The sequence below is a fragment of the Vidua chalybeata genome, chromosome 7, assembly GCF_026979565.1.
Source record: "Vidua chalybeata isolate OUT-0048 chromosome 7, bVidCha1 merged haplotype, whole genome shotgun sequence".
Lineage (NCBI taxonomy): Eukaryota > Metazoa > Chordata > Aves > Passeriformes > Viduidae > Vidua > Vidua chalybeata.
The window spans coordinates 30,628,645-30,649,307 of record NC_071536.1 but is presented as its reverse complement, the minus strand read 5'-3'; the positions used below and the strand labels follow the sequence as shown (position 1 = coordinate 30,649,307).

The following is a 20,663-nucleotide window of genomic DNA, read 5'->3' as shown; positions in this document are numbered from 1 at the left end:
TTTGTCTCTGCAACATGAAGGCCAAATTCTTCACTGGGGTAAATTTACATTACCAGCAGAAATTCACATTCAAAATGTGCAGTGTGGGAGTACAGGGCTAAGATAAAACCTGGGAGCCAGTTTAAACTGGTCATAGTTCAGTGTTCCACATCAGCAACACAGCTGGGCACGTATTTTTCAGTGCCTCTGAAGTCTGGTGTACTTTAGTTCAACTTGTGTGTGATAATTCTACTAAAAGAGTTAAGAATTAAAAAAAAAAAAAAACCTTTCTCATTAAACCTTCTTACCTTCTTAAGCCTTCCTCATTAAACCTTAAAAATATGTGGAAGAGAATATAACTGATGCTGCTAACAGATCCATTTGCCATCACATTAAAATGTAAGTTCAGAAGGTTCATACCCCGTGTTCTGGTAGTAACATCAAATCTTACACAACACGGCTAAGCCCCTGCTTTCACCAGAAAAGGTCAAGTTTAAGCAGTAGCTCAGAAATCCAGGGCAGCCTAACAATTCTTTGCTGACACCAACTAGTGGGTCATTATAGAACAAAGAGACAATTCTTTATCTTTTCACAGTGATTATAGCAAAAATGGTAATATAATTCTGAAATAGGAAAAGGCCTGAGAACTCTGCCATACCAATTCCATTTATATTATATTCCCAGAGAATCACAGAATGGTTTGGGTTGGAAAGGACCTTAAAGATCATCCTGTTCCAACCCCTCTGCCATGGGCAGGAACCTCTTCCAGTGGACCAGTTGCTCAGAGCTGCAGCCAGCCTGGACCAGTTATGTTCTTATCTTCCTTCTCTAGCACATGGCTCTCCAGTGTTGCCTCTGTGACCCTGAGACTTTAAAAAAAAATATATATATAATAATGCTGAGTCAGACAACTATTAATCCTCCTTGTGTTTTTATAGCTTCAGGGAGACTCACAGGGAGCTGATTACTCGGCACCGCTCCGTTTATCCCGATGCTCCTTGCACAATCCACTTGCCCAACACCAGACTTCCCTTTTTTCTTGCTGAGCTGGCTGTGGCTGCATGCCATGTGCTCCAGGTGCTCCCAGGACAGCTCAGGCTCCTGCCGAGAGTGCCTGCCCTGCACCCTGCCTCCTGCTCTGGGCCTGGATGGAGGCACTGGCTGAGCCAGCTCCCAGCGCTCTGCACTTGCTGGAGGTCACAGCACGGAGCTCCAGTGCAGGAATTTCTGCCTGCTCTGGTGGAAAATAACCAGGAGGGGCCAAAAGAATGTCATGAATTTAGGGTGAGATTCAAGGGCACTGTGCTGCTGCCCCCTCTCCTGTATCGGGCTCTGACAGCCCACTAGTAATGGCATCAGATGGGATGTTTTATTGTCTGAAACTGGAGGGATTCTCAGACTAATTGTGCAGCCACAGGGTGTGCAATGCTGTTTCAGATGCCCTGGAGTGTCCCTCCCCATCCCCAGCCCAGCCTCAGCAAGGGTCTTGCAGGTGGATGTCACATCCCCAGCTCATGCAGGTGTCCTGGATGCCTTAAAGTATTTCTAAGACAGACCATGAATCCAGTGTTTACGCACCTGAATAACTTACTGACTGTCAAAAGCAACTCCAGCTGATGGAATATATTTCATTAAAACTGCTTTTAATGGAAAATTGTGTTTCCAAGTGAGCTCTTGGTTCCTTTACTTTTGCATTTGCATCTTGTGTTTTCTGAGGGAAAGGTCAAATTTGTGAGAAAGCTGAATGCTGCAAAATGGAAATATTTGTTGGAAACGAGAACTTGTGATATTTGAATTGTCACTGTAAATTTGCAGATTTTCTTTGGCTAAGAGGAATAGACATTTTTCAAACTGCTCTGTAATGTGTCCTTCCCAGCACTGTCAATGCCAGCAGTGATTGCTGTCTGACAGAAGTGCCGGAGACTGCTGCAACACAAACATTCCTCAATACTGACCCAGATAACCTGGGCTATTGAACAAATTACACAGGACAACATCATTATCTCCTTATTCTGAGGCCTAAAAGTTAGATGTCTATGAAGTTTGGCACCTTTTCCATCTGCAACAGGTGAAGGAAAGAAACAGGCCTCTCCAGAACACAATTTTTAAACTTAAAATAGATGCATCAAATGAGCACAATGATCACACTCTGCGTGTGCTATTTCTTTCTACCACTGCAGAGGAACCTGCTGCTCTCTCTGCACTGTAAACTCTGCAGGAGTAGAGATTGTTCATAGATTCATAGGATATCCTGAGTTGGAAGGGATCCACAAGGATCATCAAGTCCAACTCCTGAGCCTGTACAGCAGCACCCCAAGATGTGTGCCTGAGAGATTCACACTCTGCCTTTGTACACTGAAGGGCAAAACAGAGCGGGCTATTGCCCTATCTCACAATAATTTAAAATGTTGGTATTTTATGTAGGGCTAAGTATAAAGTCTGTATCTCTACAAATATAGTGCCAATTGAAATAAATTCAGTCAACAGAATTGCCAAATGCAATTGTCACTGTGACTGCCTGCTAATGACTACATGGAAAGCCTTGGGATCCTGGGCAGAAGCTTTCAAGTGCAGTTCCTCGAATCTTCTCCTTCCGTGTGGATCTGAGATGCCATGAAGGAAACAAAGTACAGGGAGAGGAAAAAGGAGAGAGGGAGGGAGGAAGGCAGGAAGGGAGAGAATCTGAGTTTCATGAGGAGAGAAACTGTGAACCTCCAAACTTAAATACATTAATTTTCATTCTAACTTCAATGTAATATATTTAAAATATTTTCAATCAAGCCCAGAAAAAAATTTAACTTCTTGTGCAAGGCTGCTTTCATTCTAGACTGCAGTTCTTCTGTTTGCATTTCTTATGACATTTTCCTCATCCATTCAGCTATTTTTAGCTTGATTTGACATGAATTTCCTCCCTGCCCTTTTTTATATATACTTACTCAACTGCACTGACCTTATTTTGACTCTTAGCAAGTGACACACTTATGACAGATGCACGCACTCACAGGACTAGAATGCATTCATGTACATTCCCTGTGTACCTTCAGGCTCCACACTGTCCTTGCTTCTCACCAGAATCCACCACCAAAAAAAATTACCACTGAAAAAATTACGCCCCACTGAAGATCAGTGTCCCAGCTATTTAGGCTGTCCCTTGAACCTAAATACTGCCTAGTGCATATATAAAAATATGGTAGGAAGTCTTTAATTTCTAAATTCCACATTTGGATGCATTCTAACATCATGATGATTACCTTGCATTTTCAGTACCTTGTTTAAATGTCACAGTCCTTCAATGCTCCAGCTGTTTGTGGTTCTTTGGCACGTGTTGCAATGAGGTTATCTTGGCAAATTTCTGACTGGGCTGGACTCCATATCTCAGAAACCACGGCCGTGGCTGGCAGTGTTTACTCCCTAGTGACTATTTCAGCAAGTACTGAATGAGTGTGGAAACCAGATCAGGGCTGAGCCACGCTGGCAGAGTGACACAGGGAAACCCAGGCTGCATTCGTCCATGCAGCACCTTTCAGCACATAAACAAAGGACTTTAGCCCCTGGAGCTGACAACCCAGCGTCTTTTGCAAGTGGCTAAATAAATAAACAAAAATGCCTTTCATAGCTGCCCTAAACCTGCATATCCTGTTGCTAACCTGAGATAAGCACAAGCCCTTTTCATATATGAGAATACATGTGATCTGATGGCTTCACACTGCTGCTGTCTCTTTTCCCTTTCCTCTCTAAAATGCCAACACTATTGGAAAATCAATTTTATAGAACTTGTCCACTGCTCGCTGCGCTGTTGCCAAGACCCCAGAGTAGCTCACAGCACGCTGCTCTTTGTGCCTAACAAGCTCCTGTGCTGCAGGACTTGTTAGCCCTGCTGCTCTCTGCCTGTGACCCAGCTGTGTGCTAACCTAGGTGGCTACTGCACCTCCTTTTGCAGATAATAAAACACAAAACAGCATCCTCAGCTAGTGAGGATGTCAGTTCCTCACTAAGTTCCAAACATGCCCAGTTCTATTATTCTTTATTTATGAAGGCCTTTCAGAAGGTTTCTGTATGTATGGAGAACTTCCAAAAAGGCTTTGGAAGAGATTTATATTCCTGAAGAGTATTTAGAACTTACAGCACCTTTTTTTTTTTTTTTTTTTTTTTTTTACAATCCTAGCTAAAGGCCCCAGATAACAGCAGTACTTGATATAGTTGTCTGCAAAGTGAAATGAGGGAGGGACAGGCATTCTTTGTTGCAAAACTGCTGCTGGTCATTGGCCATGCTTCAGCACAGCTCACAAACAGCCTTCTGCAGAAGGGCTGTCATAGATATCTAGGATCTGCAGACTGTGCTTGAAGAGCTCTACGGTTCATTCATGCACCTGGCAGAAAGCAAACCTGGCCTAATCCCTGGGAACAAGGTTCCCACACAGATGGTTTTCTTACAAAGAGTGCACTCTGTGGTTGCCCCACTATTGGACACAGCAAAGGCCTTGGGAAAGAACAAAAACTTTCATCTGATGTTGTCCTTTATTTATATAAATTCTGGAAGTCCTACCAGGAATCAGCTCCAGACTTCTACAGAAGGTTTTCTCTTGCCATACACATAGGCTTTTCCCAAGTTACATATGACACAGGTTCAGAAACACCTGATATTTTATCATGGATCACCACACAAAGACTCAGGTTAAGTTTTTTCTACCTACTCTCTTATTTTCTCTTTCAGTTTCTCATCCATCCATCCCTGTATCCATGAACTCATTGTCTTCTCACTATTCCCTTACAGTCCTGCTGTAGACACACCTCCAGTCAAGCCAGCTGGCCTTGGCTCCCTCAACCAGTGTCTCAGGCAACTCTGAAGGTCTTTAAGAAGTACAGCTTTTAAAAAGCCACTGTTAGGGACTGGAGAGCAATTCCACTTTTTCTATAGGTATGTGGCTGCTTTAAGCTCCTCTGCTTTGTATGAACTTCCCCAAGTTTTTCACTGTCAGATTTATTATATCCAGATCAAGACTGACATCCCAAAACTAAACTCAGAACATTCAGAACATTACCTTGTTCTGCAGCCAATGCAATCAAACAACTCTGTGCTGCTTTCCAAGAGATGATTCTCCCAGGATGTTTCATAGCAATTCCAGTCAATTCAGAGCAAGTGCCACTTTTCTGCAGGTCATATCTCTACCTCCTTTCTCTGTAAAACTATTTGACAATGCATTTATTTTGGTAATTTCCAATTCAGATACATTTTTGTATGCTTTTCCCTCATGCTTCTCCTGTTTTCATGCTACAGAATATTGTGCCCTCTAAGATAATCAGATGGGTGTAGGGACTTCAGCTACTGTGAGTTGGCAATGCCATCAAGTCCTTGGAGTTGCAGTGATTTACAACAACACTGGTTATTTATTTTCTCACATATTAGTTTTAATATGCCTCTATTAATATGGGTAATATTTGTCATATGGTCACTTTTTTTTGGTAGGAATTAAGATCTTATGATTTTATAATACCAAACACAGCAGCAGAGCTGGCTGTAACTAATCCAAATTTATTGATATACAAGCCATTACCTGACTATATTTACACATGTCTGGAGAAGGAAAGATCCAGCAATCACTGGCAGTCTCCATCTATTTATTCCATACATTCCTCTCTACAGCACACACTTTGTGTTTCCAAAGTTTCTGATTTCACGCTTTCTGGTGTTCCTGGTCTTTAAGGCACAAATAAATAAGGCACTTTGTTCTGCTTCAGGCATATGGCTGGCCAATGGCATTTATCTGACATTAAGGAAAGATATTTTATTTGATTAAAAAAACCTTTTGTCTTTCTCGATCCCAAATTTGGTGTTCAAGTACAGCAAAATAACCATCTAAACCACCGACAAGGCAGGCAGCTCAGCAGAATTATGAGAATAAAAAGACTTTGTTTCTGTGTGACAAAAGCCAAAGCTGAACGATTTGAAGATTCATTTATTGCTCATCTAAACCACAACAGGTTTCTGCTGCTGTAAATGTCTCCCTTTTCCATTCTTAATATGTCTGTTATAGAGCCATATCCTCCCCTCTGAGTTTGCACTTTTGGTGACACTGCTGGTCGCAACATACCAGCACAAAGAAACCACAGTTTTCACTAAAGATGCCACTACAGTGAACATCTACAAATTCCATCCTATCCAGTCATTATTCTGAGAACTGTAAGGGGACAGGCTCTGAATTTCTGCAGATCTTGTAATATGGAAAGCTCTGTCAAAGTCTTTGCAGTAAAATACCAAGCTTGGGGGAATGCAATGTGCAAATCTGTTTAATAAATAGTATTCAATATCAAGTGTGAGAGAGGGAAGAGTTCATTAATACAATATTATGAATATAAGGATATATGTGATATGCAAATGAATGTAACAGCATTATTCTCACATATTCCATCTCACATATATAAATGGTGGTTTTTATTGTGATGCCTTTACAATCCCTATGATAGGCTAAAGCAAATTGTTTTCTGCTTCATGTTGTACATCTTCCCTAAAAGGCCCAAACTGGAGATGAAAACGTGGCTTCTGGAATACAGAGATGTGCAATTTTGTCCTCCATCAATAAAGTCAAGCGCATGGGAAAGTCCTTGTGGGACCAGGTGTCCAGGAGGGCAGGAGCTGGGCTGGCAGCTTCAGCTGGGGACAAGAACTTCATTCCCCCCATGTCTGTGCCTGAAGCTGGAACAGGCTGTGGTACAGCCCCCAGCCCCCAGCCCAGCTGGGAGCGTGGTCATGGGGCAAACATGGGGCATCCAGCTTTTCTTTTAATTACTGGATCACAGAATGTTAAGGGTTGGAAGGAACCTTAAGGACCATCCAGTCCCAACTCCCCCTGCCATTGGCAGGGACACCTCGTACTAGCCTGGGCTGACCAAGGCCTTTTCCAAGCTGGCCTTGAACTCTGCCAGGCTTAGGGCATCCACAACCCTCCTGGGCAACTGTTCCAGTGTCTCACCACCCTCACAGTAAAGAACTTCTCTCTAACACCTAACCCAAATTTCCTGTCTTTCAATTTGTACCCACTGCTCCTGCACACAGCACTCAAAGTGAAGTGCTCCTCATACACACTTCGCGGCCGTGCTCCGGGCCCGCTGCAGAGCCGCAGCCGCGGCCCCAAGCGCTCCGCGAGGCGGAGCGGGCGGCTCCCGGCGGAGCATCCCCGCGCCCCCCCGCGCTGCCCGCGCCCGCCACGGCCGGGGCCCGGCGGGCGCTGCGGAGGCTGCGCGGGGCGGGGACTGCGGAAGATGGCGGAGGCCGAGTGAGTCCCGGCGCTGCGGAGGGACCGGGCCGGGCCGGGCCGGGGGGACGGGCCGAGCCGGGCGCGTAGCGGCGCCCCTCAGCCCCGTGCGGCCCGCGGGCCGGGGCGGTGCTTCGCGTTAGGGCCGGGGGCGACGGAGGGAGAGGCCGGCGGGGCCGTTCCCCGGCAGCCGGGACAGCCTGTGCCCGGCGGGGCTGCCCGGGCCCGCGGCCCCTCCGGCGGCCGTGCGGGGCCGGGCCAGAGGTGCTGGCGCTGCCCAGGGCTGGGCTCCCCCGGCCTGGGGTCCGGGGCAGCGCCGCCGCGCCCGATGCCAGAGTGGCGATGGTTTTATTTGCTTTGGCGTTGCCTCGCTGCAGACGGATGGTTCCCTGCCATCTCCTGCGCGGTGTTGCCCAAATAAATCTTCTCGTTGTCGGCCTCACCGCGCCGTTCCCGCTGTGTCTGTGTGGTGTCAGAAGTTGTGAATCGCTCTCGGTGCGCAGGGAGAGCACAGGAGAGCAGGACGGATCTTCTCCTTAGGAGACAGTTAAGTGACTAAGTGTTTTAAAAATGTCTAGGGTGATAATTTACTTGTTAACTTTTTGCGCAATGCCAGACACCGTGTGGCTGCGAGTCGTGTACGATGCGCGGTGTGTTGAAAAGCTCGGGCTGGAGCCGCGTGTGCCAGCGAGCAAGGAAGTGCAGCTGAGACTCCGGCAGTGCCAAGCCTGCAGCTTTCAGTGCCGTGTTACAGCTGTGAATGTGCATTCCCAAGAAATGAAGGCTCAGAAGTCATGTTGGTTCAATATGTTGTGATCTGTTCCTATCTGAGAAGAAACCTGCAGTAAAACACAAGGCTTAAAAGGAGACAGTCTCTGCTGTTTGCAGGAAGAGCGGCCTCCTAGTCAGAAGAGATAGTAATTTAATTTCCATGAAAGGTGATGGCAGTAGATACCTGTGCAGTGCCAGGGCATTGTGAGCCTTGGCTGTCTGGGGCACTGAAGGATGTTTCCTGAGCATTGATTACTTTGCTCTGTTCCCCAGTTGCTCTGTGGCATGCCAGAAGGTCTTAGGGCCAGTGGAAAATCTGGGAGCTGATAAAACAACTAGGAATGATATGCGTAGGGTGAGAAACTACCAGGTGCAAACGACTGCATCATGCTAGTTTCAGACCTTGAATTACTTGAGTAAATATCTGTCAATATGTACCTACCCAGGTGCCCTTGCTGTGGTCAGGCTGTTAACCTGCTAATAAAAATCTGTTTGCTGTCTTGAATAACTTGCACCTGAAGTGGATGTGTAGAAGCAGTAAGTGATTTTCTTCCTGTTGCATTTAGATAAGCCTTCACAATTAAATATGTATTTGCTGAATGGCACATTAAAAAAGTGAAAATTATACAAATGCAGGTTTTATAATTTGAAAGTGATTTTATACCGGGAATAAAATTGGACTTTTAGTTGATCATCAGCATTTCTAGGAGAAAAACCAGTAAGAGCCGATCAGTGTTTACATCAGTATTGCCATGTGGGATAGTTGATGATTCTTAATTAGGCTGAAGATTCCTGTAGTTGAAGAATTACAGGAAGCAGTCTTGTTAGAGGGAGATACCAAGAGAGAGTGTAAAATAGGGAAATTATTTCTAGATTTCATCAAAGACAGGGACTTGGGCTGATCTCTCTCAATATTTGGGGACCTAGATGATCTCTGAGGTCTCTTCCAATCCAAAACATCCTGTGATTCCATTTTAGTTGATAACCTTGGTGCACAAAATAGGATGCAGTAAGATGCTTGCTGATGACAACATTTGCAGGGCCAAAGAGGACTGAGAGATCCTGCAGGAAAAGTGGGTTGAAGTTGGCTGTCAGAAATAAATAACACCTACAGGCTGAAATGCAGTGTGCAAGGTCTGGAGCTGGTACCAGGGAACAAGGACTTTAGTACCAGGAAGGAGGGTAGTAGTAAAGGATCAGATGAGCAAACCACTTTATGACTGAAAAAAAGAAACTCTTATCCTGTGTGCTGCTCATTAAAAGAACAACTGAATGTGTGAGCTTTCATATATATCAGCTTGGGTCATGCATTTAAAAGAAAGGGATATGCAGACTTCAGGAAGTGCCAAAAGCTGTTGGGATGGTGAAGTAAGTGGAGAGTTAAGAGCTTAGCTTATTTCCCTAGTCAAGCCAAAGCTGAGAAGGGACATAACAGTTTGAAAACCCATGTTAGGCACAGTATTCTTGCAGAGTTTGTAATTGGGAGCTACAGCCTCCAATGCCATGTGTTGAGAAGACTCCTGTAAATTCTGAGAATTCCAGTAATCACCTGGTATGCAAAGACACAAGGGACACGAGGGAGACTCTCAGTAGAAGTAGTGATGTTTTTGTGACTCTGTGGTTTCTTTGCTGGGGGCTAAAAGTATGATCCAAGCTCCAGTGTCATGGCATTCAGAGCAGGAAAAAAAAAAATCTGCAGCACCTCCTTTTTGCTTGAAGGAAGTGTTGCAGTGCCAGTGCCTGCCTTGATACAGACATCAAGGCTGGCAGTCTGACTCAGGAAGCAGACTAAGAAGCCTGACACCTCGGTGGTTCTCTTTCCCCCCAAGGTGTGTTCATGATTACAAGGAACATGGGGAGTTGGCTGTGTAGAAGAGAGCCTGTGTTCTTAGGAAGACACTGTTGCCTTCCCAAACTGCCGGTGGGAAGTTTGTATGAAGAGAACCTTTTTCTTTTTTTGTCCTCTTTTTTTTCTGTCTGTTGGAACTTTCCTCATGTGATGGAGTATGCCATGGTGTGGCATCACATCTCTGCAGTTGAGTGGAGTATCTTAACTAGCCTGGATGTATTTAATTTCCCTTTTGGCTTTCAGTCAGCAGAAGTGAATGAATGCGGAGTCCTCTGCTCTGCTGCTGTGTCTGCAGTGAGCTTCCTCTGGGTTGGCTGGAGCTGAGAGGAGAGGGGATGGATATTCTGGTTTGGCTCCCCATGTGCCATAAATAAGAGTTAACAGAAGCTGCTACCAGCTGGCAGTTTCAAATTTAAAAACAATGTCAGGGCTTTTTTTCTGAAGTTCCAGGTGGCTAAGCTGTCGATCAAAATCGTTGTTGTACATGAATGTGGCACTGAATCCATGTATAACAAGACTCCTGATGGACAGGTTTTGTTTTGTTGTTTTTTTTTTTGAAGAAGGGATTGGGGTGGGAACTCTGCCATTCCTGTAGTGCTGACAGTTACTCATGTCAGAGGCTTCCTAGTGCAAAGGCAGGTGGAGTTCCTTTTCCTTTGCCCTCAGGTGCTTCTGTGCCTGATAACAGTTAGGGTCTGTAGTGATGTAGGGTAGTCTTGACCAGACATCTGTGTTACTTTGGTAAATATTTCTCTGTGTTGAAGTTACTGCTCTGATGTGCTGAGCTGTTTGCTCTTACTGGAGGTTACAAAACGTGTGCTGCGGGATTGCTGAAATTCTGACTCCAGCCTGAAAGTTACTTCACAGATTTCACTTTCCAGTTGAGAAATGTTTTTGTAGTGTCTCTTCAAGAAAAGAGATCTGTGAACTTCTGTGGCTGACTGGGAATTTAGGGCTGTGTTTACTTGCTGCTGAATAATACAACCTCCAGTTGTTGCTTAAAGGAAGGGAGTAAACCAATTTATTCTTACTGCAAAGCAAGTCTTTCTTCCATCTGATACCTGTGTCATTTCTTCACCTCCTGGAATGTACTTTCACATTCCTAGTTGTCCCATCCCACATATTTCCTCCTCTGTCTCCCAGTAGAAAAAAGTAGTTGTGAAACCTATTCCCTTTGTAAGGCATTTCTACAGCTGTGGTTGATTCTGCTATCAAAGGACTAATTGCCACTTCAGAAAATTCAGAAAAAATATAATAGACATTTTTTTAACCCAGTCTCCAAATAAGTTGAGGGAAATACATGTAATGTTTCTTGTATCTGAATTTTCACTCTTTTTTTATTATTTTTCAGGGTTTGGGTGTCTCCTAATTGAAGAGAGTCAAAATATTGATTGCAAGTGAATCCTCAGTCAGCCTCTTGGATGCCTCTGATAACTTAAGTCATGGCAGAAAATGATGCAATGCCAACCTTACCAAAAAAGTGTGGCCCATACATTTCATCTGTAACCAGTCGTGGCATGAATTTGGTAATTCGTGGTGTAGTGCTGTTTTTCATTGGTGTATTTCTTGCATTAGTGTTAAACTTGCTTCAGATCCAGAGAAACGTTACTCTCTTCCCCCCTGATGTGATCACAAGCATCTTCTCCTCAGCTTGGTGGGTACCACCTTGCTGTGGCACAGCATCAGGTAAGTTCAGTCATGTGTCTGTGCCTGGTGTGCTGAGATAGGTACTTGCAAAAAACTGTGTGAGAGGTGGGGAAGATAAAAACTTCCCTTTCAGCATCACTGGCCTTGTTGAGCTGTTAGTATCCTTCTGATCTTTTTGTATACATGTGTCTAGGAATTAGTTTTTGTGCTCTCTTGGGTCACCTGAGAATGCTATGTCTTGCCATCATCTCACAAGAAACTTGTGGGCCTTTCTGGGCCTGATGGGTTGGTAGTTTTGATGGAAAGACTGGATATGGCTTGTGAAGTGTAGTGTTTGTACTTTTTAGTACTTGATTTTAAGACACCTGATTTAAAGATACTACAGCCTTAATTGGTTTTTCCAGCAGGAGTCACCCATGTTGAGGTGTTCAGGGGTTTTTTTATCATTATTAGTCTTCTCCATTTTCTTTCCTTATCTTCTGTGCTGGCATACATACAGGGAACCTCTGTGGTAAATGCTGATAATTCACCCATTTTCTTGCCATTTGTACTTGCACAGCCTTTGTGGAATTGACGTAACATTTCTCTGCAGTATGGTTTATTATTATGAACAGAATAAAGGTATTTTGCATATTTATAATCAGGGGTGATCGAGGCTGCATTCAGAGAAGTCCTTTCATCCACCAACGTTATTAGTCATGAGTTTGGCCCAAGGCCTTTGGCAAGAAAATTGCTCAGGGAGGTTTTTTTCCACTCCAGTTTTACTGATGATTTGTTTTCCTGAATCCTGGAGATCAGTTTTCCTCTGTGGCAGGGTAGAGAGCATTTGCAGTGTTACCCCAGCAGTATGCTGGACTGAAGGCACTGAAGGCTGAAGGAGTCTGTACTGATGGCTCAGGCTCTGCTGTGCTTACACCACTAGAGTCTAACATTAAGGCACCATTTTTGTTCCCTAGTGTGATTGGTAAAAAATCTTTTTAGCTGCAGTTGCAGTAGAGAACACATTTGTGAAGAAATATTGAAAGAGCATCTCAATTCCCTGGGGCTGGAATTCCTGTTTGCTTTCTGTATTCAGCAGCTACTGTAGGCTCTTGGCTTTCTCTCTTCTGGATGAGCTTGAGAGTAGCATTGAAGAAGAGGAAAATGTTATCCAAACAAAGCCTGCTTGTAACAAGAACAAAAGAAAACACAAAATATTGATGTTATAAACCACACCAGTACTGTGGTGTGTTGGTTCTGCAGTTAATTTAAACATGTTTGATATGTGGGATTTTTGGAAGTGCCAGCCTGTAAGCTATTGGTGCTGTTTCTGAGCTACAGTGCAGATTTTGGTGTGGGGGAGAGCCCTGTCATCCTCTGCCCCTGGTTCAAATTGTCTCTGTATTGCTAATTCTGCTACAGTGGCTGAAGATGCTGCTGAACTTTACAGAGCTTTTTAAAATAATGGAACTTTGAAATTCCTCTTCTTTTACAATGTATGTTTTTGTACTGTTTGTCCTTAAAATGTGTGTTTTAGTAGTGACTATAATTGTCAAAGTCTAGATAGCCTTTATTCTAGTTAAATGCTGGCAGTGCTTTAACTTCAAGGCCTTTTTTCTTTCCTGTCTCCACAGCTGTGATTGGGTTATTGTACCCCTGCATGGACAGACATCTGGGAGAGCCACATAAGTTCAAGAGAGAATGGTCCAGTGTAATGCGATGTGTAGCAGTCTTTGTGGGAATAAATCATGCCAGTGCTGTATCCTCTAACCAGATGATGTCGGTGGTAACAAATGGGTTTCCTCTTAAAGAAGAGTCAGTCGTGGTGAATTGGTGTTAAAGGTGTAACATGCAGCATTTTTGCAAGGAAAATGCAGATTATGTGTTAGTGTCAAACTTGTAGTAGTATTGGAGCTGATGAGTTTCACATCTTTTTGTTCTGAAAAAATATTTTCATTAGGAATGTCTCAATACTGGGCTTTTGTCTTACTTAGAGTCTTTATTTTCTTTGAATAATTAAAGTTAGTTTGGGAAGATACTCATGCAGTAGGTGTTACAGAAAAGTGCTTTAGGACATTTCAAGTTGGTGTCTTTTTAATACCGCAGCAAGAGCTGGAGGCCCTGTCTTGAGGTCATGAGTGAAGCACATGCACTTTGCAGAGAGTGGGGAAAGCTCAGGACCAGGAATACCCAGGACTATGCAATGCCAAGAAATGTTGCTACCCCCTTCTGCAAAGGATGCCTTCCTTGATGCCAGGAGAGTGACCTGGGTGACAGGATGCATTTCTCATGGACTGGTGCACCTTACTGGCAGTGCTCTGGGCCTGAGAGGCTTTAGTTATGCCTAGTGCCTCCTCTGTCAGCTAAACCCAGGGTCTGCTGGTGAAAACTGGGGACTTGTAAAGAAAGTTGATCATCTCCATCCGTATCAGCTCCAACACAGTCGGTGCTAAGTTCTGTTCTTGTGCTGCTGGATCTCCTCATTCCCAGGAAGAGAGGACATGTTAAGGGAAAGGTGGCTGAATTCTCACTGGGGTTGCTTGGCCACAGATGGGTTTTGTTGCTGTTTTGTTGCTGTGTGGTTTTTCCCCACCCTCTGCTATCCAGTGTGGCCGGATGAGCTGGAGCTGCCGAGGTTCTGAGTCACTCCCACTGTCCCTCAGAAAGCTCACTCTCCTTCCAGAGATGCCCTGCTCTGGTGCTGTTGTTCTCTCTGACCTGGCCTGTACCTGTTGGGTGAGCCCGTGGCAGCTTTGCTGCTTTTAAGGAATAAGAGTTGACAGCTCCTTTTTACATGGGCTTGATTATTTACAGCAAATTTTCTGCAGTCCTCTAGCAGCTGTTCCCCATATCCCAGGACATCAGTAATGTACTGTCTGTATTTCCTGCTTGACAGCTCTCCAGACTGCTTTCTCTTCAGCTGTTGCCAGTTCTGCACATTGCCAGGTTTGGTGACGGTTTGACACTTTTTCTGAAGCTATTGATTTTTATCCTGTAATTATTTATTTCAGTTAGTCAAGCTTGTTTCTCATTTTCACTAAGTCTCCCTCCAGATTTTTGTGAGGAAATAGGACAGTGGTTTTTATACTGTCATTCCATAAATCTGCTTTCAGGCCTATGAAACATGACAAACCCCTTTTTAATTATCTGTTTTGGACAGGAGTAATGAGGATGAGTTAGTGTTTCCAAAACATTTTGAAAGATGTGAAACACAAACATATCTGAAGTGACTTCACAATTCTTTCACAAGCTGACAAAACTGACTTTCATTGCTGATTTACATGAACACTTTCCAGTAATATTTTCATTTTAATTTATAGAACACATTAACATTTTAATGATGAGCTGAATGTAAAGCATAATGTAATTTAAACAAAATTGCAATTAAGAGTGATAAAAATACCTTTTTTTGGTGAATCCCTATCCGTTGAAGAAATTTAATGCTAGGTATAAGATTTCATATTGAGTGTAATAAAGGGCCAGGTGGTGGTGAGAACTAACATGCATTGTGTATAAAATGCTTGATTGCTTGGTAGGGGAAGAGGCTCTTCAGTCTTGTACAGCGCAAAGACCCTAAAATTTGAAGAAGTGTAATAAGTTTTTAGTTTCTTGAAATACTGATAATTACAAGCCTTAATTCCTCACATCTGATAGCTGTGTGAGAGATGATACAGGTAACACTGTACTTGTCTTAAGTGATTTTTTTTTTCTGTTGTGCCAAAATAGGAACAGAATGACAAAAATTGCTTTATGCTTATACGTGGTGTCTCCAAGCTTATCCTTAACAGCCAGCACAGAAGGTGGATTTTGCCAACAATATCCAGCTGTCTCTCACATTGGCAGCCCTGTCCATTGGGCTGTGGTGGACCTTTGACAGGTCACGAAGTGGCTTTGGTCTTGGAGTAGGAATTGCTTTCCTGGCCACGTTGGTGTCACAGCTTCTGGTGTACAATGGGGTTTATCAGTAAGTATTTGCTCCCCTAAGGTGAAATGATAATGTTCTGAAGTTGTAACATTAAATCAGAATAACTGAAGGGGTACAATTTGACATGATTTTCAAAGCTGTCAGCACCTAATTTTGAGCACAGCTTAAATTGGACTGTTTATGAAAGCTCTTATCTGAGGGTTAAGTGAGGAATCTAGTTGGAAATGCTAATTGAAATAAAATTGCTACCTTGTCAACAATGTAACACGCTTTGGTTGGTTGAATAAATGCAACCATAATCAATTAGAAGCCTCCTTTGTTGTTTGCTGCGAAAAATTAAATTTCTATAATGTGGATCTTTTTAAGTTAAAATATGCTAATAATTGTGAGTTTGCCTTGTGTTTGGAGGACTCTGTATTGCACAACACTGAGCTCAAAAATGTGTGTTCTTTTCCAGATACACGTCCCCAGACTTCCTCTATGTCCGTTCCTGGTTGCCATGTATATTTTTTGCTGGTGGAATAACAATGGGCAATATTGGCAGGCAGTTGGCAATGGTGAGTCTGGAGGAGGGGGTTTGATTGCCTTCCAGGAAAAGTTTAAATGTACCTATCATTTCTTCCTCCATGTATACCAGCCAGCTATTTGGATCAAGGGTGTGCAGTGAGGTAGAAACCAGCAATCATTTCTAGTTGTACTTACTGAGCTGATCATTCTGTAAATCAGAGTACACCCATGCTTTGCTCTGTACACTCTGTTACATACTTTCAGGACCATGAGCTAAGAGCTCCTGTGTTTGGGGAGAAATCAAGCCGTCCCCAAGTCTGACCTGCTCAGGGGACAGAAACTGCAGTCACCAGTATGTGCACAGAACTTAAGGAGATCAAACTTAACTGAGTGGTGTTCAACAAGAGCTATTTTATCACCCATTTTGTAGAAAACCCGCTTAAGTCTTTTTCACTAGTTGTGTAAATTAATATTATTTTGTCAATTTCTGTTTTTCAGTATGAATGCAAAGTCATTGCAGAGAAGTCTCACGAGGACTGAGAGGAAACAGTATGCACCTTTTAAACAGGAAAATGTCTGACAAATGACTGTTGGAGGAGCATAAGGAACACTTGACTATGAAATTGCCAAAATGCAATTTTTTCCCTTGAGTGGTATACTTTACTGCAATCTGTGATTGCTGCTTCTATAGAAACCTTGATGTCTGATTTTGATTACTGTGAAGTTACAATAGTATGCAATACTTTTGACAATATTGGTTCAATTATAGGATTCTTTTTTCCAAATCTAAGCAGTTTACCATAAATTCCTGTCTGTCTGTAATGTTGCAGTGCCAAACTGAACCTTTGCACTATGTTTCTGTAGATGAAACTTCTTGATTCACTTTATCTTGAAAGTTTTGAGGAATTTGTTCTTAACAGCTAGTGAAAGACAGAGGGGGTTCACATTTAGCAATGAAGATCTCTTTCCATGATGATAGCCCATACTATCTCTATGAAATGTATGCATTACAGGTGAACTTTGATGCAGTAAGTAACTGATTTATGCCTATTAACACAGTATGTAATTCTTCTGACCCACATTACTGGTGAGGAAACTCACTGCAGGTTTCATGGGTTATTGCCATAATATTTCATTTGTCTGTGGTGTGTGCCCAGTATCACAGAAATGGAAACTGAGTCTGGAAACTATTCACTATTTTTCCCCTGGTACACTCAGCATCTATTTTTATTTTTGAATTTATGTGAACCGTGGACAGATTCTGAAACTACTTGTGTGCAAAACAGGATACAGTTCAGGTCATTCTCATACAATCCTTTAAGCTGATTTGTGTTGATAGGAAAACAACTTGGGGAGTTTTTATTGCAAAATTCAATTCTGAAGTAAATCAGCCACTACCATAAAGTGTCATAAACCCCTCCATTACCAATGTTACTCTTGGTGGTCCTTCTCCACCCCCTGCTCTGTTGGCAGGGATCAGCAGTGCTGTATTTTAGGTACTGATGGAGCCCTCGTTGCTGTTACTCTGACCAGGCAACCATAAATGCATTTGTTCTTGTAGCAGTTCTTCGAGGCAGAGAAATGCTGTTAGCCCTGTTTGACAGGTGCCTGTGCACAGACAGCCTGGTAGGACAGCGAGCTGAAATGGGCTGTGTGCTGAGCAGTTCCCTTCTTTAGAAGGATTTTAGTTTGTGACCCATATCTGGGGGCATACATTGAATTTTCTCTTGGCTTTGCAGCTCGCTTTTAAGACCATGAGCTGGAAGAAGTGCAAGAAGGCAGAAAGCAGATTTCAAGAGGACACTACTAACCCATGCCTGCAGTGAGTTTGGCTTGGGATGTCTCCACTCTGTTTTCCCATTCTGTCTTTGTTGATGATGTTTAAATATATTTGTTTTCCTTTTTTGTCTTTAAGTACTATTTTTTAAGTCTTCCATGAAAGGTTTCTAAGACATGTTACAGTCACCTAGGGAGGCTGGAGTTGGTCCAAAGAAGAAATAGATGTTTAGACAAGTTCTTACTAATAAATGTGTGAATGCGTTGTACACGAGGCTTGAACTAGGCAACTTTTCCAGTCTTACCTGCTTACCTCCAAATCTGAAAAGTGTGGAATGAGCACTTCCAAAAGCATTGTAACAAAATACATGGTCACAAAAGAAAAATTTCTTGAATGGGAAATTGTAAAAATAATAAAGAAGCAAGTGATGCATGAAGAGCTTGATTCTGCAGCTCCACAAAGTGTCATCACCTGCAGCTCACTGTCCTGGGATGATGTTTCAGGACAGCACCTACAGAGGTACTTTGCTTTAAGCTGAGGCAGAAATGTTTAACTAGATCCCTGACCAGAGATTTTCTCTTAATCAAACCATATGGCAATAAGAAGCCTTTTGTTGGTAAAACCAAGAACCTGGGCAGGATTGAAGGGTGAGTTTCTTTAGGCAGGCTCTGGCAATTTGCTGGAGAAGCTGTTAGGTCTCAGAGTATTTCACCTCATCTACCTTCTTTACTTCAGTGAGTGGCTTCAGCTTGGTGGAAAGTGAGAGAAGTCCCTATTGAGTTATCAGGGCATGAGTGGCATAAAAATTCAGATGTTTCTTATCCTAACTGTAGGGAATAACACAGTACCTGAGTAGCCAGTGTGCTGACTTGGTAAACATTGTAGTTTCATCATGACCAACGAGTGTGTACAACTGAAGATGAGTTGTTTTTGTTACTCCCTTGGTGGTAGAACTGCTGTTACCTGCCAGTCTCGATACTTACACAGAAGCAGCCTTGTGTGTGTTGAAATGTGCAGTATGTGAGAAGTGGTTGTTGTGCATCCGTGGCACCCACTTTGCAGCACTTGGCACTCAGATTCAGCTAAACCTGGTTAGACTGTGCTGTCTGCTGACTTTTAAATTTCATTTTGGAAATTTTGAGCATGTTGTGCAAAGGCAGCAATCATCCAAAATAAATTTGGGTGGAGTCCTTTATTATATGTGTCTGTACTGTTTTTATTCTTACTTGACTAACATCAATACAGGATCAGATCGTGGGTGTCCTGTTGTTTCAAACTGCTGTGATTTTATGGCTGATGTGTTCAAACCCTGAGAAAGGTTCATGATGAGAATGGTGACACAGCCTTAACTTCAGTGGTGTGGACATGCTGCTACTGTATAGCATGTAGTTATAACTTTAGACTGTCTGAAAAATATTCAATAAAGAATGAATAAGCTATAATTTAGATACAACTTTAAAAGCACTCTAACCTCTTCACCAATTAACCCTTGTAAGGTCTAAGCTGTTTAAACTGGCAAATCGCTGTTAAAAGCAAAATGTGCATTAAACACAATTACAACCTTGATTGATAGGATTCTTCTTTCTTTAAGAAATTATATTGATATTTAAAATACACTACACTGAATTGCCTTCTATCAGCAATCTCATAATAATGCTGATCATTTAGCTGGCATATTGGTTGCACATCTGTATAAAAATAGTGAAAAAGAAGCAGGGAAGATCAAATCAGCCATGATTCTATCTTAATTACCATGCTGAGCAGCCTTGGAAAATCTCCTCTTTTGAATCTGCAGTGGGAATAAGATAACTTCACTCACAATACAGAAAATAGAGATTTAGATACAAATAGCTAATATGGTTATGAAAAAAACCCAAAACACAAATGGCAGGGAAATTCATAATGTATTTGTATTTATTAATGTTCTGGTCTGGATATGAACGGAACATTACTCTGGTATACACAGACTCCATTCATCATGCCCATCACTGTCTCAAAAAAGATGTGATAAAGAGAGGTTTGGAAATGTAATGGAAAAGCATCTAGGCAGAGGTGAGGAAAGGGTGAGAAGAGAGGTGCATGGGGATTTGGGATGCAGTCCCACAGCAAGGCAGCACCACAGCTGAAAGCTGGAAGGAGCGCAGGGGGTGAGTGGAAAAATCCTCTGTTTGTGTTGGCAACCTGTGGCCCAAAATTCCTACCTCTGCTGTCAAAATGCAGTATCCTGGGCATGCCAGGTGCCTGACCAGGCAGATTACAGCCAGGGGTAGAAATAAACATAATTTTGGATAGTAAGCACTAAGATTAGCCAAAAGCATACGAGTGAAGGTGTTTTGATGGAAACTTTACCTCTCCCTTCCATCTGTAGCCTTGGAGAGTGGAAATTCCAGGTTCTAGCCTGAGTGTGTTGAATGGAAAGTTACTTGAGTTTTGAGGGAATATCCCAACTGCTGATCTGTCAGGCACTTGAAAAATGTATCCTGTGCCTCTCATTATAACACGGCTGCTGTAAGCAGCTAGGAGGAGAGTAAACAAAGAAACTTCTCCTCTGTAGCTTCTGTACTTCCCTGCTGCCATCTGGCTGGGAGCTGCTGTGGGGACCTGTGGGCATACACCAGTCCTCCCTTTTTTTCTTTCTTGGTACATAAGGAAGGAACCTAATTCCACCAGCTGCATCACCCTGGACATTTTGCATATGCTTTTTACATTTTGGAGCAGTGTTATTGATAATTCCTGATGGCAGTGGGCGAACAGAACCTGTGGAAGTGATAGGTATCAGATCAGTGTTCTGGAAGTGCCTGCACAGCTGGGCAGAGGGAACGCGTGCCTCGCCGTGGGAGTAGCTATCCAATGCTGTTAGTTCTGATGCCAGTACTAAATGCAAAGCATGAGTAATTTTGCAGCTTAATGTTCTGCACTAAACAGTAAATGAAAGGTCAGTCCAACATGTTAACTGTCATGGAATAGTAAACACTC

At 43.0% G+C, this 20,663-nt stretch overlaps 1 protein-coding gene across 4 annotated transcripts; it reads left to right on the top strand.

Annotated features, from left to right (window-relative positions):
• Positions 1 to 7,173: 7,173 nt before the first annotated feature.
• Positions 7,174 to 18,882, top strand: INSIG2 (insulin induced gene 2). 4 transcript variants are annotated; one of them, XM_053947994.1, is made up of 7 exons: positions 7,519 to 7,778; positions 11,204 to 11,538; positions 13,113 to 13,237; positions 15,276 to 15,442; positions 15,861 to 15,960; positions 16,409 to 16,459; positions 17,650 to 18,882. In XM_053947994.1, the coding sequence occupies exons 2-6, from the start codon at positions 11,295 to 11,297 to the stop codon at positions 16,448 to 16,450; spliced, it is 678 nt and encodes a 225-aa protein (XP_053803969.1). In that variant the 5' UTR covers positions 7,519 to 7,778; positions 11,204 to 11,294; the 3' UTR covers positions 16,451 to 16,459; positions 17,650 to 18,882. The 4 variants fall into 4 exon arrangements, with proteins under 4 accessions (XP_053803968.1, XP_053803969.1, XP_053803967.1 ...); XM_053947993.1 differs by lacking the exon at positions 7,519 to 7,778 and adding an exon at positions 7,174 to 7,253 and having other exon boundaries at positions 16,409 to 18,882; XM_053947992.1 differs by having other exon boundaries at positions 7,520 to 7,778; positions 16,409 to 18,882.
• Positions 18,883 to 20,663: the final 1,781 nt, after the last annotated feature.